Source organism: Mangifera indica, chromosome 11 (assembly GCF_011075055.1).
Source record: "Mangifera indica cultivar Alphonso chromosome 11, CATAS_Mindica_2.1, whole genome shotgun sequence".
In the NCBI taxonomy this organism is placed as follows: Eukaryota; Viridiplantae; Streptophyta; class Magnoliopsida; order Sapindales; family Anacardiaceae; genus Mangifera; species Mangifera indica.
The window spans coordinates 132,317-154,231 of NC_058147.1; the positions used below are offsets into that span (position 1 = coordinate 132,317).

The window sequence follows — 21,915 nt, forward strand, 5'->3', positions numbered from 1 at the left end:
TACAGTGGAAAACTATAGCATTGAGGACGATGCCCCTGCTGATCTCGAGTTGAATTTTCAATACAAAATCAAAATCTCAAGAATGGATTCTCTAGCCAAATTCCAACTTAATTCATTCTTTTTTTGTAAGTAAAATATACTTGAAGCACAAATTTAGAGGACCTAGAGACACCAAAATCAAAGAAACAAGTGACACAGCAATATCAGAATTAACCAAGCTACACAATAGACAATAAGAAGTGTAACTAAATGACGATTTACCACATAAGAATTTGCACCTCAGTTTAAAGCGCATCAAATAAATAACCCAGAGGGTTGTCCCTAATGTAGCTGTATCAACATCAAGCACCGTGGATATATCATATTCCATGACAAAACAGCAATACAGTCTTGCAGCAAAAACAGAGCCGTCAGCTCCTGCCATTTGAGTGAAAGCCCTGCAAAGAAGTAATGTAAATGAAGGCTAAGAACAAATTATATTTAACAATGAGAAAACCATCACAAATCCCAAGTCCTTCATTGATCTCAGAGAAAAACTTTTCCTTGAAATGAAGCTTCTGCTAAACAATAATGCTAATATCAGTCAAGAGAAATCATAACAAATGACCAGATTTGTATGAACCATTGCATATTTAATAGAAAATAAATAAAAAAGACAAGGTTTTGTACCCGTGCAAGTGCTTTCTTTCAGAAGCTTGCAGAAGAGAACGGAGATTCCAATGGCATGCACAGCCTCGGCAAAAACAAAGAGGCTGTCACCGTCAACCAACAATCTCAGAAACACCAACGTAACTATGGTGGCCAACAACGCTAAAAACGCTTTGATCTTCATGGGCTGCCGTCGAACCCACATCGAAATTGCATGGATCGGAGTTTTCGTCCCCATATCTTTACACAATTTGTTTTCAGCAGGATCGATGGCACGTCTTGCAATTTGGGGACGTCCAGTTTTTTATACACGCTGCTGTCAGGAACCACAGAAGCACTACAAACAAACAAAGATCATAAGAAGCTTACCTGGCCAAGATCCTCCACTGTGGTAACTCCACCTTGTACTCTTTGGATCACAGCCAATCACAATTTGCCAGTCATTACTTTCTATGGCTGGATAACAAATCTTCAATGGCATTTCTCCCATAAGCTCCTCCCAACGTGATTCAATGAGATCCATTATGGCTGAAGCTTGTTCTCGGGTAGCTAGAGCTGACAAAGTAGCCACGCAATTTCCCAAGCAAAACCAACGAAAATCCATTCTTGCAGGACTCTCAATCCCTACACCCAATCTGGAAATGAATATGGTATTACATTGAATTTGTTAACTGCTGTATGAGAATATTCCTCTGCTTTATACCGATATATATCATCCAACTGTTTCAGATCCAACTAAAAATAATTTCTCGTGTGAAAGCTCAAGGCATGAAGCCTTTCCACTACACGCTCCATGAATTCCTTGCCTTCAACATCTGCTTGAGTAAAGCTAAAGCACATCTTAAACCCTTGAAGAACTCAATTGGATATCCATAAATACCCTGAAACAAGCCAAAATGCAATTATACGACAAATACCAAATGAAAAATTCAACTTTGATAACAAAAATTGAAAGAAAAACAAAATCTTTACTGAAAATGCTTCAATCTTTTTCATTATACAAAGAATCACAAGTACGGTTCCTTTTATAGACAAAGCAACAACTGAAATGGACAGATCCAAAATGATCCAACTGAAATGTACCCTCAACCATTAATGAAGCCAAAAAAGATTGAGCTCGACTGTCCCGTACAAATCCAAAATGATGAAGATGTCCAAGATCTTAGTGATATGTCTTAGTACTTACAGGAATGTATTTATATTTTTGTTACATGTACCTCAATTGAAGGACATGAAGAAGAAGATGAAGATGAGGATGAAGAAGAAATTAGTGGGTTGAAAAAAGAATATAATTTGAAAAACTTGATTGATTTCAGTAATGACCCATTGTACATTGCAAACTCATGGGCTCATAGAGAAAAAAATAGGGTTCTCGATTAGGGTGATTTTGGTGAAAATGATATGTCTGATATTCCTTCTAAAGAGGTAGAGTCTGAGTATATATTGAAGATATGGATAGTTTGCAACTTGAAGATCCTATTTCAGGTGGTGAAAATTATTCTAGGGCATTTTTTCACAATGTCCCCACTAATCTATTTAAGTGGCTTTCTGATTTTCCTCCACAACCATCAACATCATTAGGTGGTATCAGATCGATTCGAGAGGAGAATGGTGTAAAGGTTGGTGATATTTTCTATAATAAAGTACAATTGAAAAATATTGTGAAGCAATTTGCCTTACTTAAAAGATTTCAATTCATGGTCAGGAAGTCTGACAAGGCGCGATGGAAAATTAAGTGCAAAGCTAAAAATTATGAGTGGTATATACATACAAACGAGTCCAAAGTCGATGAAGTGTTTCAAATCAACTATATGAATCCTACCCACACATGTTCAGTTGATCAAATTATGTCATATCACAGACAAGCTAAGGACCGAGCTTTAGGTCAATTAATGAGGTCAAAGTTTGTGTTAATTGATTGAATTTATCACCCTAAAGAAATAATTGTGGACATCGTCGACCGGTATAGACAAAGCTACAACAAAAATTTAACTAACTTGGCAAACTGAAAAATAGAAACTATAACTGGCTAACAAAAACTCACCTGCATTGTTGGATTGCTCGATCTCCGCTTCAACTTAATGAAATCAAAGGTCAACTCTTCAGAAGTGAAAGCAACAGGAACTTTAGATCTCGTTCACGTGTTTTGTTTCTCTTTCCATGTGAAAACGGTGCGTTTTGAGTTTAATCTTAAATCACATCATTTTGCTGCCAGGCCCAAAATACACTTCTCAATACCAAAGAAGAAAAGTGGAAATGAAAAGAGAAAATATAATTAAACACCAACCATTCATGGTCAATCATACAACATCCATTAGCACAGAGAAGTGTGGAGAATGTGTCAAAGGCTTCTGAGAGACACAAACTCAAAATAAGGCGCATACCGCTTTGGCACTCAAGCATTTCAGCCAAGGAAGAGTTTCTTGTAGAATTGGTGTATGCACGAAGTAATATTATCCACCAAAATCCTGAATCAACAGGAGCCACTCTTCCAATTGTACTCTCACCAAAATTTGCACGCATTCAAAGTCTCGGTGTTTCTTGTCTATTACTTATTACTTTGATACTCATCTCAACTACATTCCTACCTTTACTCATCTCAACCATATACCTACGTACAATGTTTGCTTATAAGTTTATCATTAACTTGTTGAAAGCTAAGAACCTGATGTTGCTTCAATTTGTGCACATAGTAGGCTATTTTTCTGTAAAGCATTTGGGTTATTTGATGTAGGATTTTTTGGGTCGAACCAAAGCACCTAACATCATCATCCTCACATATTAGACCCTGGCATTGTCCCACATACAAAGCTATGATTGAAGTTTGGCCTCTGGCATTGTTGGCACAGGTGACACACCTAATCACATGGTACTTAAATTGGTAATTACTATAAGTGTATATAGTATTATCATTAAGACCTATCTTGATTTATCTATGATGAAAATAATGGAAGTTTTTGTTCTTGTATAAGTATATATTTGACAATCAATAATAATATGCTCACTTTGATCCAAACTATTTAAACTCCAATTCAAATTTAGATTAACGTGCTTAGTTCAAATTAAGGATTGAATTTGTTTTCATAAAAAGTAAAAATCAAACATTCAAATTTAAATCTGCTTAAATTGAATTCAAAATTAAATTATTTTTTAGTCAATTTTAAATTTCAATTTATCAATCTTGAACAAACTCTTTTATATTCAAATCAATCTTGAGCTAGACTTTATTCAAATCAAATTCAATTCTAAAATCTAAATACGATTATTGGGATATATGCGTGGTTAATTGAGTTTAGATTTTTATATTATAAAATAAAAATGAATAACAACAATTTTGATGATAATATTCAATATTTGATTCATAATTAAGGTAATTCTTCACTTATATTGAAATTCCAATTCATTTTCTCAATAAAACAATTTAATTTTTTTTAAGCTAAAGTGAAATTTTAAACTCACTCTCTAACTTTCAAAAACTCAAACATTTATTTATGAGTAAATTTTTATTAAAAATCTCAGCTAGGATTAAGGTAAAATCATTATTTATTAAAAATTTAAAATTTTATTACATTTTCCTCTCTCAGTTTAGAAATCTTATAATTTCCTCCAAATTCAAAATTTAAAAACTTACAAATACCCCTCTAGGGTTTATTCCTCTTCTCTTAGATGTCGATTCGTAGTCTCTGATCGTCTTCGATCGAGATGAAGATGAAATCGTCTTTATCTCAGATGAAGATGATTTTGTTTTCGTCTCCGTCGAAGATGATCAAAGAAGGAAAGGAGAGTTACCAAAGGAAGAAATAAGATAAGAGGGAGGACGACCGACGATTGGAGATGGTTAATTAACAGCAGAGAGAAAAGAAACAAACTCTAAAGGATATTTGTCAGTTTTTAGACTTTTGATTGGAGAAAAATTATAAAATTTTTAAACTTAGAAAAAAAAAATGATAAAACTTTAATTTTTAAAATTTTTTTAATAAATAATGATTTTACCACTAATCGTAACTGAAATTTTTAATAAATTTTTAAAAATTAGAATGTAAAAGTTTGAGATTTTATTATCCCTTAAGTGGGGCTAAGTCTGGTAGCCTTTTCTTTAATTATATGCACCCTAAAATGTATTTTAAAATACTCTATCAGCGCACATTAGAAATGACCCATGGACAGTCCGTTTTAAAATACGCTGATAAAGGACCGTTAGAATTCTATTTTCGAATCACAACGGTCTTATTTTCGCATCTCTTTCCGCTCTCGCTCTGCTCCATCGCTGCAAAACCCTATTTTCTTCTTCTTTTTCTGATTCATAAATCTTTGGATCTAATGCAAAATTGTTACGAATGGTTACAACAGGGAATTCTCACGCCTCTTCAGAACGTCAGAAATGGGACAAAATCTTCAACGGTCTGGTTAAAATGTTAAATTCCCAACAGGAACAGCTCCAGAGTCTCGTTACCGAGAGGAAGATCCTCGAAGATCGCATAAAGATGCAACACGAAAAGTGGGTGTCTGATATTAGTCTCTACGAAGATCATATTGGTCAAGTAAGCCCCAAATTTTGCTAATTTAAAATTGATTTTATTGGTTTGTAGGGTTTTATTGACGGATTCTTCGTTTGTTGGGGTTTTGTAGATGCAGAGTACTATTATGGCACAGGAGATGACACGCTTGCTTGAGGCCGCCAAATCTGATATGATGCTGGGATTGAAGAATAGAGAGACTTCTCTCTTGGAACTTAAACTAGGTCAGTATATCTTGTTGTATCTGTACCCTCTTTTTGGGTTTTTATACGTTATTGGTTTTATTTCTGTAAAAAGGAGAAAACTTTGGATTTAAGGGTAGAAACCGAATGCGGCATTATTAATTAGCTATATTAATTTGGGTTAAAGAATTTGTTTATCCCAAGAAAAAGGGAACGACTCACAGTGTGAATTGAGGGATAAAGAACTCTATAGAACTAAGCAGAGAGGAGGCACAAAAACATGTCGGGCGAAGTGCTTATTTTAATATTTAACTTTGAGTTGATTTGGAGTTACTTGTAAATTTACTTCTATATTAATGATGACATGGTTTTTGCCCTTTCTTCTATACGGGTTAATAGCAATGATGCGATGATGCAATTCTGTCCGTTTGTATGTTGAGTTAAATTTGTAGGTTTGAAGTTATTGTTTGATATGGTTTAACTGCTTATTATTGTTATCTTTTTTTTCCGAGTTGCAGAGCACGCAGATGACAGTTTGGTTGATTTCAGGGCCTGGTTTGACTTGCTCATACAAAACCCAAAAGTATAATTTTTTATGTATCCCTTTCTGTTTGAAATTTTTATGGATCCTTTTAGAATGCTGTTCTGATCTTTCAATTGTGTGCAGGATAGTGGTACAAACACTTTTGATGGGGAAGCAAGAAGAATAAAGCTTGAATTTGATAAACTTGCTTCTGAAAAGACAGCTGAAGTATCTGCACTCTTGGCAGAAAAAGACTTTGTATGGCACCAGTATAAGCTTTTGGAAAAAGATCTCACTACTAAATTAAATAGCAAGCGTGCAGAAGTTGATAAAGCAAATGAGAAGATTGCGAAGCTTCTTGCTACTATAGAGGAGCTTCAGTCATCCAACAAAGAGAAGGATGAATTTATTGCAAAGTTAAAAACTGAAGTTGCTGAGAAGGAGGCTGGCACAAATAAATGCAGTGATGAAATCTCCAGACTCTCATGGGAATTGGAGCTATTAAGAAAGTCTAGAAGTGCTTCAATTACACCTGTCTTAAATCCTTGTGTGACAGCAGCTAAACCTTCCAACATGGGAGGCAAGAGTGTGACACCTCTGTTAAAACATCTCACAACAGGAAGTGGAAATCCAGGATGTAAGGATAGTGTCAGGAACAAAAGTAATGTTGTTCTGAAGAAAGAGCTGTCGGCTGCACAAGTCCCTGATCTCTCACACTCTGAGAAGGTATTTGAGTTTATAATTTCATGATTTTTTTGGCCTCATTTCCTCTTCACTCTCCAAGCAGGAACAGGTAGTATTTGCACTTTCAGTATCCTGATTACCATAGGTTTTCTATTTAAGAGAGACATTATTATTTTTAGTATTAAGTACAACAGCCAACTAAACCCTTTCAAATAGTGGTTTTTTTTTTTTTTGGAGAAATGTCTTTATTTTTTTTAAATATTCATGACACCTCATAATCTAACTGGAGATGATGGACGCTTGGGTGTTTAAAATTAGCTTTTTAGTTTTGTGCAATGATGTGAGGTTTATGCCATAAACTGATATACTTGATGCTTTTTTTCTTAGCCAGCAACAGTTTTCTCAAAACCAAGAATGCAAACAAATAATCTTACATCTTCGATTTGTAGTGCTTGTAGAACAAATGACAAACCGCTCTTTTGCTTTTCACAGAACTAGATGCTTACCAAAACTTCAATCTTTTGTTGTTGGCAGGGCAGAAAAAGTTCAAAGAGAAAAGTGGGTGATGTTTGTACAATTTCAGAAACTCCAAAGTTGTTCACATCTAAATTTAAAGTCCCCAAATTGAAGGCATCTCCTTGTGTTATAAGATGACCCTCCAAAATGATATCTCTGCCTTGAGATCTATAGATGCTACACGAGGTGGCCGTTGTTGTATATCTAGTTTCTGTGGATTTTGATGTAAATTATTTTAACGGTCATAGATGGCAGCTAATCTCTGTACTTTAGCTTTCTTAATCTGTTCTTCGTTAAGAAAGAAGACTAACGTTGGATGAGTTTGTTTAAGTTTTCAGCTGTTAGAGGTCGTCTCTTTGGAAAACACAAACCGTATGTAATTCTGTAGGCAATACTGTTTAGAAGAAATGTATGGCATTGTGTTAGTTTGTTGCCAAGACAATCATTGACCTCAATTCATTATTAAGTTTTGAGCCCTGCTGATTGGAACACATGTGCTGTGTTTGCTATATTTGATGTTATAACATTTACTGATATATTTTGAGGGCTTCTGATAATAGCGAATTTGTAACTAAGATCACAAAAATAAATGGTTCAAACCAGACTCAAGACAAACTTACTAATACATAGAACGTTAATACAGTACAAAAAATACCTTCAACATCAGCCAGGAACGGGTTTCTTCTTGGCATAAAAAACTGATTGCGCTGCAAAAATTCAGCAACACAGGCAAAAACAAGAGAAACCCTTTAAGTTGATCATAGTGAGCTGCACCTGTAACTTGTAGTTGATGTAAGATGAAAGCCAAAAAAGAAGAAAAATAATTCCGAAGATGACAATTAAAAGTAAAGGAGGTGCAGAAACGGAGGACACAGAGTTTGGTCTGCCCACCCTTGCTTCCAAACAGGTCCTCTTCTTTCTGTGAAAAAACCAACTCATCTCTCTGATTGTTGTTCATTCGTAAATGGTAATACAGATGCTAATTAGCTTCAAGCATGTTTTAGCATAATTCATAAATGATGCTATATTGATTCTATCCCAACCGAACTAACTTCTAAAGGAATTGATATTTTGTAACCATCGATCCCTGTTAAATGCCTAATACATACAGAAAGTAGGACTAGACATGGCATTCTTGCAAGGGAGAATTGCATTAAGGGTGATAAAAGGTTAGTTCAAATTTAACTCATCTTAATAATGTAAATCTCCAACACATACAAGTTAATATGTAGTATCATTCAAACAAAATGAATTATCAGATAATATTATTAGAAAGATAAATAATATTTTTGTTTATTTCTGAATGACACTTTTAATATATCTTTAAACTCAATAATATTATCAAAAAGATAGACTATTATTGATATCATCCTTAAATATATAGTTTTATTGAAAGTCAATCGGATTAACTATCAAATTATAACTTTAAATCAAATTCAATTTATTTGATTCAATTCAAATTTTAACTATCTAGGTTCGATTGCACCCTTGTTATCGAACGATTTATAACTTACTAGTTCTCTGAAGGTAAAAGACATCATTTTTCACTGCATCATTGCTGTTCACCTTTTATTTGATTTTGGTTTTTGATTGCAAAATAAAATCAAACCAGAGTAAAAACAAACCGACGTCGTTTCAAAGCGGCTTCGTAATCTATATTTGAGTCCAGGTATCCCGTTACCGCCCATCAGGGTTGTCATTGCCTCCGGACCCCAAACGTTCGAGACCCCAAAAAGGAGCGCTTTTGTGGCCATTTTCCAAGTTGGAAAGCAAGTCAAAACCGGAAGAACAGCTTCCAAACAGACGAAGTGACTGAAGAAGATGTCATCTGAAGATGCTAAGCCTGTGAAGAAAGAGGAGGACGGAGACGAAAAGAGCTTGACTTCCATCCTGGAATCTCGCAAGAAGAAACCCACAAATGCCAATGCTAAACCCAAGGTAGTGAAAAATGAAGTAGAAAATGCAGATGACGATTTTAATAAACCCATTAAGAGAGTTGCTTCTGACGCGAAGGAGTTCAGAGTCAAGAAGGAACACAATGACATTCTTGAAGACGACAAACCCGTCTTTAAAATCAGCTCCACAACCATTACCAATGCAGCTAAGGCTGATAATAAGGCTTATTTTTTATTTAATTTTTTATGTTTTGTTATTTTGATTATGTTTTGGCTTTTGTGAAATGCCAAGTTTTTATAGACCTGTCAATTTGCTATCTGCTAAAATTGGAAAAAAAAAATTTTAAATTGAGAAAGCTAAACTTGCTCAAGTTGGCTAAATGATGAAATTCTCTCGGTAGAGCGATTGTGTGTTAATTTTTTTAACTATGTTCATTTAGTTGAATGCTTTGTTTATTAGTTGATAGTTTTGACATTGATCTTGATCGGTTACCTAAATTATTAATGGGTGTTGTTTGTTCACTTTTATGTATCAATTAAATGGGGAGAAGGAGCTGAAGAAGAAGAAGAAGAAGAAGAAGGGTGAGGAGAAGAAAGAAGAAGTGCAACAGAATGGGAAAAAGAGAGAGAAGAAGGTTTATGATCTGCCTGGTCAGAAGCGAGACCGTCCCGAGGGGGTAATCCAGTTGTTGTGTTTTTAGAATATGGTGCTTATTTTGTCTTCTTAAACTTTTAAAAGATTTTCTGAGTTATTGGCTGTTGAATTTTCAAATTGCAGAGAGACCCTCCCAGAATTTTCTATGAGACACTGTATAAGCAGGTTCCTAAGAGTGAAATGGCACAATTCTGGTGAGATTCTTTGCTCTTCATGTTGTTTGTTGAGAACCTAATGCTATCTTTTTTGATAAGTTTATTTGTAGAGTACCTTCTGTTTGGTGTTTAGAAAAGTAAATAAATAGGAAAAAATAGAACAAAAAGGAGTATATAAGTGTTCATAATCCTATATTTGCATTGTATCTGTGAAAAGGATGGCAGAATGGTACCGAGTGCCATTATATTGAATCATAGGAGGGGCATGTGAATATAGATACGTGGCACAAAACAAAGATAGTAGTGGTAAAGAGAGCCTAACCATCGGTAAACTAAATAACACAAGAATTTCAAGGAGATTAGTAAATAGATTAATGGCACACATACCTGTACTGAAATGGGAAATAAGAGGAGGAGCACTTCTCTTGGTGAGCTAATGTTTTTCAGTTTCAGGGTAATAATTGTTCACCTTGCAAGTAGGAATTGATGTTTGCGAATAGACTGAAAAAGAAATCTCATGTATAACAAATATTTTTAAAAATTGACATGCAAGATGACCTTAAGTGACCTAAAGTTTTGACATTGGAAGTAATCGGTATTGGTTAAGATGCCCTAATTTTTGTCCTATATTTTAGATAAAGTTGGGTCTGAGGAACTTAGTTTCTTCCTCAATTTAGATTCAGTAGCTTCTCTTCTAACCACTATCCAACTTTCCTTTCTTGCAATCTAAGAGCTTCCTTTCTAGGATGAGCAGTTGTTTATGTTGCAATTGTTGGATTATAGTATGTTTGCCAATAACTACCCATCGAATAATATTTGTAAGTGGGATCCATATTGTGATCCTTGGTGTCCTTTTAATTTGTCTTAATTAATTTATACACTTTCGTTTTTATGCAGAATTCTCTCAAATTTTCAACATGTAAGAATGCTAGTCAATACATATCATTATATATAATAATTAGACAAAAGTTTTAGAGCGTCCAGTTCAGAAATTTCTCTATGCTAGTCATATAACCTTGGAATGGATTTATGTCAGTTTTGGAAATTTGTCTTTTACTTGCTCTTAAATTTAACTTTTCATGAATAGTTAATATTTAATTTTCATAACTTTCTGATCATCCTCTAAAACATTCATTTTGATTTTTTGTCCCTTTTTTGTTTTATCTGGATATGTAGAACTGTATTATGTTCCTATGAAGGACAATTGAAATTCTTCAAGTTACTCAATTGGGTAGATGGTGGAAACCACAATATCCAATTTTTTCAGTCACTGGATTGAAATTTTTATCCTGCAAATAGTGACTAGTGATTATGTTTGTTAGGTGGATTAAAATTTGTTGATTGATAGAAATATACATGTCCCAACATCATTTCAGGATGATGGAGTCCGGTTTGCTCCCATTTGATAAGGCAAAGGAAGTTTTTGAGAAGAAACGGAAGAGGAATCAGCAGTAAAAGTTAAGTTCTCCCACAAAATCAGTTTCTTCAGAAAAGAAAAGGCCACCAGTATCATCATCTTCTACAGTCTCATCAAGTAAAAAGAAGACAACCGACTCCAAAGTTGCAGTGAGTCAATCTAAGAAGAGAAAGGTCTGAGGAAGATTTCACGGTTAAAAAGCCTAGTAATTCGTTAACCATTGATTGTTGTGTTTCATCTATCTAATGTCACCTGGTGAACATGAATAATTGCAAATGTTTTCATTTTCTCAATTAAATAGATATAATGAAAATTAGCATCTCTAGTCAAATGGTGGATTGCTTGTCTTCAAGTCTCAACAAAATAAATAAATAAATAAATAAATAATTGCTGAGATTTGAGAGGGTTTGATGGATGCAACTGCAATTCAAAAGTGTCTTTTGAAAACAAATAAAATGTTGATGGATTGAATTAGTTGTAAAACTGTGATTTGACATTAAACACATGAAAACTTTGCCCAGCCCAGACCAGACCCAACTGGTCATCGGGTATTATGGGTTTCATATTCATAATAAAAATATAAGACAGATAAGAAAGCGAGTGAACAGTACGCTCCTTAAACGGCGAAAGGTACGGTTCTTGGCGTCTTAATTGATAAGTGTTTAGTAAAATAATTGTATAAATACAATCTCACGCGCGCACTCATCACTCTCACTCTCTCTCTCACACTCACTCTCGCCAACGTAACGAAAAGAAAGGAATAGAAAGGCTAAAGACCATAAACCCTAGTCCGATCTCCTTCTCCCTTTACTCGACACGTGTCATAAGCCACAACCTGGCCACGGATTTCATTCTTCTGCTCCATTGTATATCTAAAACTCGGCCTTCTTTATCTTCAGTTTTCACTTCACACATAGATGACGAAACCTGTTTCTACTAGTACTTCTTCTCATCAACATCTAGATTTTTCCAAGCTCATGGATGAAACTGAGTTTAAAGTTGCAGAAATTTTGCTGCAAGTTCCGCAACTACTTTCGAAATCCGAGTCTTTGCATCGGTTTTCTTTTACTTCTTGGGGAAGAAAGAGAAGAAGATCTTCTAAAGCTCAGACCCCTTCTTTGCCTCCTGTGGCTGTGGGTTCTATCTCTGAGATTGAGAAGAAGCCTAAGGCTCTGAGTCCCGCTACTCCTTTGTTGTTCTCTCCCAGTGAATCTGATGACAAGTCTAAGCACTCTAAAAGAAAGGTTTCTCTTAAAAGGGTGTGTTTTTATTTTACTCTTTTTACTGATTTCCCTGTTCATTATTTCGTAGCCTGTTTGCTTTGTCTGTTTTGCCGGCCTTTTTTTTTTTCACTCTGTTCTGATTTTCTTCTTTTTCATGGCAATACTCTGTTTACTGCAGAAGAAAGAGGACTGGCTGGGGAAGATTAAAGAGTTAACGCGACGCAAAGAAATTTTGAAAGAGGTAATTTTTTAGTGAATTTTATTTGAAATCCGTATCTTCTAATCTCAATTGTTGAACTTGAACTCTCTCTCTTTTTCTACAGGAAATAAAGAATGTACAACGCCATTACCATGAACAAAAACTTCTGAATTTAAGTCTCAAGGCCAAGAAACATATGGTACATAATCTTCTCCGACAAATCCCCCGGTGGGTCCTTCTTGTCTTTGAAAAAAAAATTAACCCATCTTCCTTCTCTGCAGCTAATTGTTGGTCTTCCAAATGAAGAGTCAGAAAGCCAATCGAATCGAAATCATGCAGCCATATTGGATATTCAGCAAAGTTCTTTCTTGGTACATGATACCAAGGCATGTGAGGAAAGGGTGGTGGGTAGTGGAGTTTGTCTCTTCGATCTAAACCTCTTACCGGAGGAGTGTTGTGGTGGTGGGATTGAAGCAGTAAATATGAGTGGTGTTGATAAGAGTGATATGAAGGCGTTGGCTGCACAAGCAAGACATAGAAGGATTCAGATATGCAGGTCTAAGAATCTTAATGTTAGATCACGTTAACCCATTTTGTAGATGAGCTTTATATTATTATATTATTATAGTTGGTCAAAAGTTGTAGATTTAGCTCCCTAATTTATAGTTCAAGTAGTAAAAGTGAATGTATCCAAACAACAAAGTGGGTATAAGATCAAAATTATTGGTCGAATATCAATAACAACAGTTGTAATATTGGATTTCATATATTTCAATTAAGAATTTAGATCATATTAGAGTAAAAAGATACCTTTTAATTAGACTAAGGTATTAATAATTTGTAAGACAAATTTTAAGAAAAAACTATAAATTTAGGCAAGATTGTAAGATCTAGTTGGAATATTTTCAAAATTCTAAATTTTTTTTATATTGAAGTTGGGGAAGATGTGTCACATTCCTTCCTAAAACTAAAACTAAAACTAAAACTCTACCCAAACTGTGATAATTCATTTCAGGAAACAATAAAATAATAAAATATATGGGGCGTTCCAAGTCAACTTTGGAATTTACTTTAGAATGGAAGGAAAGATTTTAATGGCAACGCAAGTGTTAGGATGGATTTAGGAAGAATCCGTTCGGGACGGGAGTCAGTTCATGTTTTGTTTAAGGAATCAAGTTTGAATTGAACCTTTGGTTTGACTCGAACCTTTGGGTCTATCAATATCGTTTTATTATAAGTTTTTTCTTTGGTAAGTTTTCTTCCTTCAACAAATTTTTTTTTTTTTTTTTAAATTCTTTGATAAATTTTTTTTTATTTTAGTCTTCAACAACTAATTAAACCAAGTTTAAATTCAAGGTTTTGAGTTAGGCTGAACTTGAATTTATTCCTAATCTAAAATTATAAATAATTATAATAATATTAACTTATAACTAAATATACTTTTTGCAATGTAAAGCGCGTGGGAAACAAAAAGATAAGTATATGGGATTAACTGTGGTTGAGTTTAGAGTACCTTATTGTAGTTAAAGCTGGTCAGGGTTTCTACATAAATAATAAGTCTTCTTATCGACTTCTCCTGTTCCTCTGGTAAAACACTATTCTATCATTAGTATAATAACACTGTCCCTCTTTCCTTTGTTAAAATAAAATATACGCAAAGGGTGAGGAAACACAACTATTCATCCTCGTAGTTGCTGTCAATATGTCAAACACAAAGGACTTATCAATAGACATTCACAAAAACTAATTCAACATCAACAACATACATTCAAATAATAAATACAAATGCCCTTTTTTTTTTTTTTTTAATTTCAAGTCCTTAATAGATCAACAACCAATATCTCAAATTCATCTTACCAAACACAGCTCAAAATCAAAACAGTAGTAGATAGGCCTTGTTTCACTTCTTACATCTCATCCTGTTCCTCAACGCCCTCCTCATACTCCTCATCATCAGCAGTAGCATCCTGGTATTGCTGATACTCTGCAACCAAGTCATTCATATTGCTCTCTGCCTCTGTAAACTCCATCTCATCCATCCCTTCCCCAGTATACCAGTGCAAGAAGGCCTTACGGCGGAACATAGCAGTAAATTGCTCACTAACCCTCCTGAACATCTCCTGGATGGATGTGGAGTTACCCACAAAAGTTGATGCCATCTTCAGACCCCTAGGTGGAATATCACACACACTGGACTTCACGTTGTTAGGAATCCATTCCACGAAGTAAGATGAATTCTTGTTCTGCACATTAATCATCTGCTCATCCACCTCTTTTGTGCTCATCTTACCCCTAAACATGGCTGAGGCTGTCAGGTACCGACCATGGCGGGGATCAGCAGCACACATCATGTTCTTAGCATCCCACATTTGCTGTGTAAGCTCCGGGACAGTTAGGGAGATGTACTGCTGTGATCCACGTGAAGTGAGTGGTGCAAAACCTACCATGAAGAAATGAAGACGTGGGAATGGGATCAGATTTACAGCCAGCTTCCGGAGATCAGAGTTCAGCTGACCAGGAAACCTCAGGCAGCAAGTTACACCACTCATGGTTGCAGAGATTAAGTGATTCAAGTCTCCAACTGTAAATTCAGAGGCATAACAAGCATTAGAATCTTTCTGATTTTATATTTTAACAAATAATAATAAAAATATTTAACCACTCACAGCTTGGAGTGCTAAGCTTTAGAGTCCGGAAGCAAATATCATAAAGTGCTTCATTGTCAAGGACCATGCATTCATCAGCATTCTCTACCAATTGGTGCACTGAGAGGGTTGCATTGTAGGGCTCCACAACTGTGTCAGAGACCTTAGGTGAAGGGAAAACAGAGAATGTCATCATCATCCTATCTGGATATTCCTCTCTAATCTTTGATATCAGGAGTGTTCCCATGCCAGAACCTGTACCTCCTCCAAGCGAGTGACACACCTGAAAACCTGGACCAGAAGCAATAGCAGCAAATGACTTGCCAGCCAGTTGAAAATCAACTATAAGTATTGCCACCCATTACTAGCTAGGTAAGAAGTGTATCATTCATTCACTTTTCGCTTTTATCTTTACACAAAAAAAAAAAAAAGTTTCAACAAAATGTAGAGTCAAACAAAATCAATTTTCACTGAAATTTAAGCACTCAGAATATGATATAAAAATCCAGCATTATCAACTAGTGTACATTTTGAAACATGAATGAAGATAACTCATCCCACCATTTGGAATTTTCTACATGTAATTCATTGAAATTAAATCAGTCCCAACATTATCATTATCATAATTATCACAATATCATTGTGTAACATTATGACAAGCGATGCTAACACTATTTTACCTATAACTCATATGCATCAGATGTAGATCTAGATGTAAGTACCAGGAATTTCTCTTGGTTATATGTGTACGCATTTCATACCATAATCAATTTATAAGTGATATAAAACATCAAGATCTGATGCTTCTATCACATATTTAATACTATCATTCACTTCTTTACTTATTATCACAACATGTCTAAGAAAAAATACACAATTCTTATCTTCATAATAGTTTAATGGTTATTATTGTCTCTATTCAGATATCATGATCTTGCCAGCTTATCATGGTGTAAAGACAGCATCTACATATCCAATGCTGGCAGGAACCACATGGGTACATAAATGGATCCAATTTTTTTTTTAAAGTAATTTTGTTAGGTGTCAACTTGATATTTGTCGGTGGTGTCCTGAGAAATATCATTTTGTTGGGAAATTACAATCATAATATAGACAAAAATAGATATCAATAGACCTGCTTACTCAATTATGGCCCAGAAAAGTTTCAATAGGACTATGTCCTCACTCCTAAAGTGTCTCCACACACTTGACAAAAAAGGCCTACTCATTATAAATAACCAATTGAATGCAACCACCCCTTTACTATGAGATCCACAGCTGATATTTCAGATCCATGATATTTGTATCAACAGTCCTTTCATGGTTGATCTAACAAGATAATGTTGATTCTATGGACCTACATGAGATCTAATTTAACAGCCAAAATACTTGTAGATGGGTGAATGAATGGTCTTATCTAAACGTAAATGCTAATGAATGATTTATTAGAACCACACACAAGCTGTGAAGAACAAAGAAGTGGAATGAATTGCAATATAAAACACCATAGGAACTGATTTACAAGTAGTGCTTAGAGAACTTCAAATTAGTTATGAATTAAATATTAACACAGATCTCTATCCTTGCAGATTCACAAACATGATTAAAAAATAAAAAGAAGAAACGGCAATGTTTCAAATTCAATTGCAAGGAAGAAAAAAAAAACCTAAAAAATACCTTGCAAGCAGTCACAATTCTCAGCCTCCTTGCGAACAACATCGAGAACAGCATCGATCAATTCAGCTCCCTCAGTGTAGTGACCTTTGGCCCAATTATTGCCGGCACCAGACTGTCCGAAAACAAAGTTATCGGGACGGAAGATCTGTCCATAGGGTCCGGATCTGATACTGTCCATAGTACCAGGTTCAAGATCCATCAGAACCGCCCTGGGCACATACCTTCCACCAGAGGCTTCATTGTAGTAAACATTAATTCGCTCCAGTTGAAGATCAGACGAACCATCTCCTTTGTATCTGCCGGTGGGGTCGACTCCATGCTCGTCACAAATAACCTCCCAAAACTTAGATCCGATTTGGTTGCCGCATTGGCCTCCTTGAATGTGCAAGATTTCTCTCATATTTGGATTAAAATGAAATGGGTGAGAGCCAAGCAAGCAATATCAAAGGGCGGAGAGGATATTTTTGAAGGTGAAGGAAGGTTGTGGCGTGGGTTTTGTAGAGATAAGGCGACTGTTTTGAAGGTGAAGGAAGGGTGAGTGAGAGCCAGCCAGCCAAGTGCGTGCAGAGTGATAAGGCGGTGGATTGTTTGGTAGAGATGTGTCTATGCATTTGCATTTAATTTCGGGATTCGTTGTGCTATTCTTTTCCATTTACAGTTACCGCTCTGTTTACCGTGCCACCTATATTTTGTTTGCCATACAACATGCTTCCCATCCCGCATAACTTTTCCGACCTGTTTTCCATACACGCCTCACCCGCAACTCTCTATTTACGGCGTACCACGCTGTAACAAATTTTGGCACCGCCCACCGGTATATAATTAGGGTTAGATTGTTGACATGAAATATAATTTAATTTGTATTAGGGTTAACTCAAAACTAAATCTATTTATGTTCAAATTGAATCAAAATCAACCCACAATAATCCAGTTCAAATCTAGTTTATTTTATTTTTATGCTTATAAATTCGATTGTGTGTTTTTTTTTTTTATAATTACCTTCTAAATATGATACTTAATTATGTTGTATCTAATATAATATATAATAGATATATTTCATTTTGTGTCACTGCATAGTTTCGTATCAATATATGTCCTTTTATAACAAATTGTGACATTTCATTTCAAATGAACTATGTTTTAACATAGCACAACCCAGTTACATAATTCAAATAAATTTGAATCTTCTTAAGTGAATCCGACTATAATTCATATCATCATTGAGAGATTTCACTCCGATTTCAATTCAAAGTGACACAACCCAATGATATACAATCTGACACGCCTAATGATCAACAGCCAGTGAGTCTGTAAATCAATCGAATTAATTTCCTATTTCTTCGTGAACACATACATATATGGAAGGCCATTCTACGATAAAATATATTGACAAAAGGAACCCATCATGATCCAGAATGTTATAGAAGACGACAAAAGTTCAGGTTAAAGGATTTACACAACTTGAAATAATGCAGAACAGTAATTTTTCATGGGACTTCTTTACTGTTAAAGATGACCTTCGCTGCAGTATTTTTTGAAGTTAAGAGATTCGTCCCCCAAAAATTCACTGACAGGATTAATAATAAACATTAGAAATGCTTGCAAAACCGATTAATACATAGAAATTAATACAAAGTACTCACAATATACGCTCAGCCATTTGGGATGCTTCCCATCTTGGACTCCATGGATATTCTGTTAGAAGAGGAGACTTGATCGGCATACTTTGAGAGTTGAAATACTGCAAAGTTTAGCAATCATAACTAGGTCAATATCAAGGTATAGCAACAAATGAGTTACTCTTTTTTCTTCAGTCATGTAGCACACATGCATTGGCAAATTAGCAGTCAAACTCAAACCCACATCTAGGATTTTAGAAAATACTAAGTATCATTACCAAGGAACTTTGAAGCATCAAAGCAGGCTGCTGTTTTGGAAACTGTGTAGAAAAGAAAAATAGCACCTACAGCAATAGGACCAAAAAAAAGTTATGTAAATCAGAGACAAAGAAAAATAAAATAAAATAATTATAGATAGATGATGCAAGAAAAAAAATACAAGCCTATTGATAGTCTTGTGCTTAATTAGGTAATAGTTTATTCCAAACATCAAAGTTGACTGATTAGCTGTTGCAACTGAACTATTATATTAAAGCATCTTCTCACCAAGTTCAACATCATAGTAGCAAAAAATTCACACAAAATGAAAGTACTAAGAATTTTTCTTAAAGACTTTTCGACACTCTTTGGAACATCTATGTATACATAAAGGTTGAGAAGATATGGTAGTACCAGGAATGAGAAAGCTCCAGAGGCAACAAAAAACATAGCCTTTCTGTAAAAAACCTGGAAATAAAATCCAAAGGAAGCTAACAGTAACATTAACAGTTAAAATTTTTGCCATAGGAAAAAAAAAGTCTGAAATGCATACCGAATCAGTTTCTACTGGTCTTCCTAACAGAGGGGCTAATGCTTCAATAAACCGCCTCCTGACATCAATTAATGAGACCGCCTCCAAGACCTTCAAATACATAAGAAAGTTTAATATGCCGTTCATTGTTGAGATCCAATAAAATAATTAAAAGGCTTTAGAATATTGGGAAATAATACTGACCTGTCTCTCAAGGGACTCTTCTAGATGAGGAAGATATTCAGCCATGCACCTTCAAGGAGGGGATGAAGAACAAATGTTAAAAGACAGCACAACATTAGGATATGCAGTACAAAGGTAGACTAGAATGCACCACTTACATTCCATCCAACCAAGGAGGTAGTTTGACATCTTCAATAGAAAATAGAGACTTTAACTCAGCAGTTGACATTAATTTAAGACGAGGTGCTGAAGGAGCAGAAACATACTTTCTATTAACAGGATATATAACCTGCATCCATCAGTAAGTGCACAACACAACATTAATACAGGGAAAATGCACACACACAAAAGATAAGAAAGACAAAGGAAAAGAAACTTGAAGCAACAGATTAGGAGAATAGAACCTGTAAGTATATCCTCTGTTGATATCTCCATGGACACCCAACCACCATTTTGTTTATATTCATGTCCAAAAGAGGTACAGCAAATTTGACTTCCTCTAGCTAAAATAAAATTCAGAGGCATGGAAAGCACAAATATAAATGAAACAACATGATACTCGGTTTCATAAGTAAATTAAACAGATTCAAACCTGTTAATTTGATAAATACCTTTTCGACACCTGAACTCATATGCATTTCAATACCCTACAGAACAAGGATAGGAGTAAAGCAGATAAAGGAACTTAAAACCAGTATCAAGTTTTGAAATAAAGACAAAAACATTCATGGATCATCAATCTATCAAAGGAAAAGCAACATCAACAGAGCATGAGACAGTAGTCCATGTTAGATACACCAATAGTTGTATCAAAACTGTGCAAAACAATCATCCTAGTGCTAATTCCTTTTGACTCAACTATCGTTGACATCTTGACCACACAGTCCCTCACCCCTCTCTTCAAATGAAAAAGAGTAGTTGCAAGGTGGTAATCAAAATGGTAATTAGGAGCCACGCTTGCCATTGATCTCACTCACATGGTTTTTATTGTCAGCCTCCCAAGCAAGGATAAGGCCCCCAATACAAATAGAAAAAATTTTCACATCTCATTTTCTATCGTTTTATTAAGGTAAAGACTAGAAAAGGCAGTAAGCTATAGCTGAGTTTCATGAGAACTTGGAAGATCAAAAAATAAAAAAAAGTATAATTTTGTTCACTATTATTAATCAACTGCAGGGCAGAACTAATTTTATTTAATATGGATTTAGAAATATAGATTTCATTCATTTTCTGTTTTGACAATTCAAATTTCTATCAATTTATAAAATGCCATGAATTAGAGAGAACATATTACCTCCCTGGATAACATAGTACTAATTTCAAATTTTAATCTATCATCATCCACCTCTCCAACACGCTTCCTCTGGTAGGACATGTACTGATCCCTACAAAACAATACATATATAATATTAAGCATGCAAATTCTTCAAGTACATAAATGAAGTTCTCATAACCTAAAAGCCCAACCTCAATTCCTGAATGAGAGCCAAAAGCCGCGTGGGATCTTTGTTGTTCCAATCAGATAAACTATTCTTGGCTGCGGTGATATCATCTTGAAATGGATGAAACTCTTCGTCTTCAGGTCCAAATATAACATCAGGTGCAGCCAGTGGAAAGTCCGCATTGTATAAAACATCCCCTATTAAAAAAAAAAAAAAAAAAAAATCAGTATAAAGTTTGAAATATTGGAATCAATTTCACTTTAAAATCATACTAACATTTGATTGTGTCGAGACAGTAAGGGATTAGCAAAGTGAACCGATCAAGACTTCCCAAGTACTTGCAACCAGACCATACTTGTTCAACCTAGAATAAAAAATCAAATGAAGATGAACAATTCCTGCGTAATTTAGAGAACGAAACCCTAAAGAGAGAGAGAAAGAGATCACCTTGATGGTTTGAGGGGCATGGTTGACGAGATACTGAAGCTGAGCTGAAATAAATGAAGGGAAGCCTTCAGAAGACATGCTTTCGTTTAGCTTATCTTCAATTCGATTGGAAAATGTCACCGGCGACGAACCAAATGTTTACTCCTTTATAAAATGGACAAACTCCGACGCAGTCCCTGAAAAGCCACTGGGCCGGGCTGGGCTGGGCTGAGCTGTAAGCCCAATAGTTGTAAAATAAGGGTAGAATCGTCAATACAATAATGACTAAAACCCTAGGACAGAAACCAACTCCTTTATAAACCATACGACTTAGCTAAAGCTGCCGATATTCCATCTCCTCGTTCATTCTGTGAAATAATTTAGATTACGTCGGCGTGAATTCACGTGATGAAATTAGATTAAAATTCTTACGACGGTCATCTGAGACACATCGTGTCAATGTTGATGCATTGATCCAATGTTTCTGATGGTTTCATCTCTACGATTTGGATTTTTTTT

At 35.0% G+C, this 21,915-nt stretch overlaps 5 protein-coding genes, 1 non-coding gene and 1 pseudogene across 7 annotated transcripts; 4 read left to right on the forward strand and 3 right to left on the reverse strand.

The window, feature by feature from the left end:
- Window positions 1-87: 87 nt before the first annotated feature.
- LOC123229591 lies at window positions 88-3,171 on the reverse strand (annotated as a pseudogene).
- A 1,677-nt stretch (window positions 3,172-4,848) lies between these two features.
- Window positions 4,849-7,579, forward strand: LOC123229948. The gene is made up of 5 exons (XM_044656004.1): window positions 4,849-5,189; window positions 5,278-5,389; window positions 5,866-5,930; window positions 6,015-6,596; window positions 7,089-7,579. The coding sequence occupies exons 1-5, from the start codon at window positions 4,986-4,988 to the stop codon at window positions 7,206-7,208; spliced, it is 1,083 nt and encodes a 360-aa protein (XP_044511939.1). The 5' UTR covers window positions 4,849-4,985; the 3' UTR covers window positions 7,209-7,579.
- A 1,136-nt stretch (window positions 7,580-8,715) lies between these two features.
- Window positions 8,716-11,517, forward strand: LOC123229949 (protein PXR1-like). The gene is made up of 4 exons (XM_044656005.1): window positions 8,716-9,008; window positions 9,517-9,642; window positions 9,744-9,814; window positions 11,152-11,517. Exons 1-4 carry the CDS (start codon window positions 8,892-8,894, stop codon window positions 11,228-11,230), a joined length of 393 nt encoding a protein of 130 aa, XP_044511940.1. The 5' UTR covers window positions 8,716-8,891; the 3' UTR covers window positions 11,231-11,517.
- A 398-nt stretch (window positions 11,518-11,915) lies between these two features.
- On the forward strand, window positions 11,916-13,405 carry LOC123230010. The gene is made up of 4 exons (XM_044656101.1): window positions 11,916-12,451; window positions 12,594-12,656; window positions 12,739-12,813; window positions 12,896-13,405. The coding sequence occupies exons 1-4, from the start codon at window positions 12,110-12,112 to the stop codon at window positions 13,199-13,201; spliced, it is 786 nt and encodes a 261-aa protein (XP_044512036.1). The 5' UTR covers window positions 11,916-12,109; the 3' UTR covers window positions 13,202-13,405.
- Window positions 13,406-14,224: 819 nt separating this feature from the next.
- Window positions 14,225-17,626, reverse strand: LOC123228650 (tubulin beta chain-like). The gene is made up of 3 exons (XM_044654105.1): window positions 16,937-17,626; window positions 15,281-15,550; window positions 14,225-15,195 (listed from the first exon to the last, which is right to left on the reverse strand). Exons 1-3 carry the CDS (start codon window positions 17,334-17,336, stop codon window positions 14,522-14,524), a joined length of 1,344 nt encoding a protein of 447 aa, XP_044510040.1. The 5' UTR covers window positions 17,337-17,626; the 3' UTR covers window positions 14,225-14,521.
- A 667-nt stretch (window positions 17,627-18,293) lies between these two features.
- Window positions 18,294-21,595, reverse strand: LOC123228651 (BRISC and BRCA1-A complex member 2-like). Of its 2 annotated transcripts, XM_044654107.1 has the most exons (13): window positions 21,418-21,578; window positions 21,247-21,334; window positions 20,996-21,167; window positions 20,823-20,913; window positions 20,140-20,175; window positions 19,933-20,031; window positions 19,687-19,817; window positions 19,550-19,598; window positions 19,367-19,456; window positions 19,228-19,281; window positions 18,834-18,899; window positions 18,580-18,677; window positions 18,294-18,503 (listed from the first exon to the last, which is right to left on the reverse strand). In XM_044654107.1, the coding sequence occupies exons 1-13, from the start codon at window positions 21,493-21,495 to the stop codon at window positions 18,443-18,445; spliced, it is 1,113 nt and encodes a 370-aa protein (XP_044510042.1). In that variant the 5' UTR covers window positions 21,496-21,578; the 3' UTR covers window positions 18,294-18,442. The 2 variants fall into 2 exon arrangements, with proteins under 2 accessions (XP_044510042.1, XP_044510041.1); XM_044654106.1 differs by having other exon boundaries at window positions 19,228-19,456; window positions 21,418-21,595.
- A 199-nt stretch (window positions 21,596-21,794) lies between these two features.
- On the forward strand, window positions 21,795-21,889 carry LOC123230237. Its single transcript, XR_006505049.1, has one exon. It is a non-coding gene; the product is annotated as a small nucleolar RNA Z161/Z228 (small nucleolar RNA).
- The last annotated feature ends 26 nt before the right edge of the window (window positions 21,890-21,915 follow it).